The 3,808-nt window shown below is 35.3% G+C and overlaps 1 protein-coding gene across 1 annotated transcript in view; it reads left to right on the top strand.

The window, feature by feature from the left end:
• The window catches only part of diaph1 (diaphanous related formin 1), a 108,990-nt gene that overhangs the window by 2,887 nt on the left and 102,295 nt on the right, over nucleotides 1-3,808 (top strand). The window contains exons 4-7 of the mRNA XM_016443225.1: nucleotides 1,489-1,619; nucleotides 1,694-1,777; nucleotides 2,855-2,924; nucleotides 3,010-3,149. Coding sequence (XP_016298711.1) covers nucleotides 1,489-1,619; nucleotides 1,694-1,777; nucleotides 2,855-2,924; nucleotides 3,010-3,149 — 425 coding nt within the window. The remainder of the gene's footprint in view (nucleotides 1-1,488; nucleotides 1,620-1,693; nucleotides 1,778-2,854; nucleotides 2,925-3,009; nucleotides 3,150-3,808) is intronic.

The raw sequence follows: 3,808 nt of genomic DNA on the forward strand, positions 1-3,808 counted from the left end.
GTGTGTGTGTGTGTGTGTGTTGTGTGTGTGTGTGTGTGTGTGTGTTAAATCTCACACATATTCTGTCTGAATCTGAATCCATCGGTGAATCTCAAAGGTGATGAACATGATCAGGTGCTCTTCCTGTGGTGGTTTCACACTCTTCCTGTCACACACACAGGATGTGGTTCATGCTGCTCTTCATCTGGATCATAATCTGATTTCTTAGCGCTGACATTTCATTCTATTGCCACAGGACTAGTTTGAAATTGTTTTACTATTACTGTCTCTGGTGGGACATGTAACATGCTGTCTGTATTTTGGCAGTTCACGGGAAAGATTTGCTTTATTAAAGTCCCAGAAAATGATTAAAACAGAGTCTGGGTGTTGTTGCTCTGTCTCTGTGATCTGATCAGCGAGTTCCTGTAAAGCTGAGCTCACGTGCACTTGCGGAGGAATGTAAACACTCACGAGAATGAACGAGTGAAACTCCCGCGGCAAATAGAACGGCTTACAGTTAATGAAAAGCGCTTCTAGATTGGAACAACACATCTTCTTTAACGCTGTAACATCTGTATACCACCTTTCGTTGATGTAAAAACATGTCCCGTCGCCGCGCGATTTCCCTGTTGATTCTGCATCGCGGTCAGTTCTAAACAGCTGAAAGCCCGGGAGACTCAACGCGCTGTCCGGAATGGCGTCATTCAGCCAGGTTTCCATGAAACACAGAGCAGCAGAGTGTGAAAAATCCTTATTTGTCCGGGAGAGCAGAAGAAGTTCGTCCGTTTTGTCCGTCTGCGGCGCCATCGCTGAATATTATTAATGCAATAGCAATAAATTATTCATAATTTATCAATTCTCCTAATTCCTCTTTTTCATCTTTTAAATGTTCCTTTCTAAATTACCCTACCGCTTATATACACTCAGAAAGTCTTCCAGTCTTGTGGTCGTTCACACAAAGACGAGTCATTAGTCAGGTGGCTACACAGCATTTGACCACTGGATTTACAAAAATAATTTCAAGTGTTTCAAATATTTACTTAAAGTACCCCTGAGATTTGAAAATAAATATTTAATAATTAAGTATCACATTTGCATGTTCACGGTTCTCTGACGTTGGTTAATGGTCACATGGCATGCAGGTAAACAAATAAAATAATTCATTTTTTTAGGAAGTGTTTTATTTATTTTTGTTATTTTAAAATTATAATTATTATTTTTTTTTATTTATGTTGTTAATTTCAACGAATGGAATATATGTTCTTTCTTTTTGTATTTTTATATCAATATGGGACAAGATTATCCTATTTAAAGCAATGTGATTAAGTGAGTTAGGTCAAAAGTAATCTAAAAGTAATCTGATTATATTACCTGTAATGTAATGGATTACATTACAAACTTACATTTTTGGCATGTAATTTGGAATCCGTAACGAATTACAATTTTCAAGTAATCTACCCAGCTCTGCCTGATCATATCGTAAACTCATTTGACCCTCTGTGTGTTTAGGGTAAGAGTCAGAAGGAGAGCTCGAAGTCAGCGTTGATGTATATCCAGGAACTGAAGACCGATCTGAGAGACACACAGTTACTGAGCTGCCTGGAGTCACTGCGTGTGTCATTGAACAACAACCCCGTCAGGTACACACACACACACTTACATTGAAGCGTTTCTATGTGTCTAATATCAGCTGATGGTTGTATGTGTGTTTCAGTTGGGTCCAGACGTTTGGAGCCGAGGGTTTGGCTTTGCTTCTGACGTTCCTGAGGAAACTCCAAGACGAGAGAGACGAACCTTTGTATGACATAAATACAGTAACACACACACGTTCATTTTCTAGATCTTATATGAGAGTGATTCTTTATTGAGGGAAAGTTTTAACTACTTTTTAAAACAATATTTCATTCACATTTAGAGCTGTAATATAAACTTAAGATGCCGTTGTAAATATAGTTATAACTAAAGGGTTCTTTTAGACACGTAACCCTGTAAAGCCTGACATATGAAATAATAGTTATAAAAATCTAATTATTTTTAATTGAACGGTTTATTGATCCATTAGACAAAATATTAAAACAAATCTAAAAAAAGTTTGCATATGTGTTTTTTGAGTATCTTATCTGATACATTACGGCTCATATAGCAGGATATAGCGAGAATATGAAAGAAAAAACACCTCAATTTTATTCAAGGCCCAAACTGAGTAAAAATATACAATTTGGTGCAGATGCTGATATTTATATGAACAAAAAATATGAAATTCTGATTGTAACGTAAATCGATGAGATCTTTATAACAGTATAGCAGATACTTACATGTATCTCCAATAATACGTAATAGATGAGATTTAAATGCTTAATTTGATGATCAAAGCATATAATGCAATGCCAGACAATGATGATTGAGAGATGAACAAATAAACGTTCCTCAAAGAACTGATGATCATATTTGATACTCGTGATTTTTCATAAATTATGTCTGGATAATCAAGTGAAGCTATAGGTTACTTTATAAAAATCAGTAAAGATTTGACAGCAGAAAGACACATGAAGCATGAGCTGAAGGTGGACGTTTGTATAATTATACATATAGGACTTTAACTCTATAAAGTCTAAACTATCAATCAGATGATGGAAGGCATTTAGTAAATTGTGTGCAGCAGGTTTTTCAGCAAAGTTGTGATAATGTTGATCATTTAGAAGCTTTAAAAATTGCTCATCAGATATAATACAGTAGGATTGATAAGGTAGTATTTTTATACTAATGTTAATGTATTGGCCAATCAGCATCTAGGATCTCAACTATCCATGATTTTAAAATGCACCTCAAGCACATGATGATGTAATTTGTCTCTCTCACTCTCTGTTTTTCACAGGAATGCTGGGATTGGTGTTAAATGTCAACATGAGATAATTCGATGTCTCAAAGCCTTCATGAACAACAAGGTCAGAACAGATCTGAGCTCATACTGAATACAGACTGTGGAAACTGTTATTAACATCTGTCTGTCTGTCTGTCTGTCTCTCTCAGCACGGTCTTAATGCCATGCTGACGTCAGAAGACGGAATCCCTCTCCTGGTCCGATCCATCAATCCAAAAGTCCCGCACATGATGGTGGATGTAGTCAAACTGCTGTCTGCTATCTGTATCCTCGAGCGTCCAGGAAACACGTGAGTGTGAAGCTGAAAGCAAAAGCAGTGTTCACATACTCAACAGTGTGTTCAAATGGCGTTTCAATAAGCATCAAGTGCTAATTAGACACCCAAGAACAGAAATCATGTTCACCTGAGGAAGTTACCATAGCAACAGTCCTTTAGGATCAATAAAATAATTAATACTGTCCTGTCACTATTTATCTCTTTAATGTAACATATAGAGAGGTAAGACAATAGGTTTGCACAAGTATTTAACAAATAAAACTAGTGTTTGTTTAAAAATTGGTCATCAATGTTATTTTAGTATCATAAATACACTATTATGCTTTTGTTTAAAGTTTAGTATGAATTTTATTTTTATATTTGTTATTTTATATGATATTTTCTGTTTTCATTTTAATTGCAGTTAGTTTTAGTAGTTTTTTTTCTTCTTCATTTTTTTATGTCTATATAGTTTGTTTTTTTTAAGTTTAAAGTTTAGTTTAGTGCTGTCAAATTGATTTGATAACAATTAATCGCATCCAAAATAAAAGTTTGCGTTTATGTAATGTGTGTGTACTGTGTATATTTATGTATTTATAAATACACACACACCCACGCACGTGTGTGTGTGTGTGTGTGTGTGTGTGTGTGTGTGTGTGTGTGTGTGTGTGTGTGTGTATATATATATATGT

The sequence above is a fragment of the Sinocyclocheilus anshuiensis genome, unplaced genomic scaffold, assembly GCF_001515605.1.
Source record: "Sinocyclocheilus anshuiensis isolate Anshui unplaced genomic scaffold, SAMN03320099.WGS_v1.1 scaffold1008, whole genome shotgun sequence".
In the NCBI taxonomy this organism is placed as follows: domain Eukaryota; kingdom Metazoa; phylum Chordata; class Actinopteri; order Cypriniformes; family Cyprinidae; genus Sinocyclocheilus; species Sinocyclocheilus anshuiensis.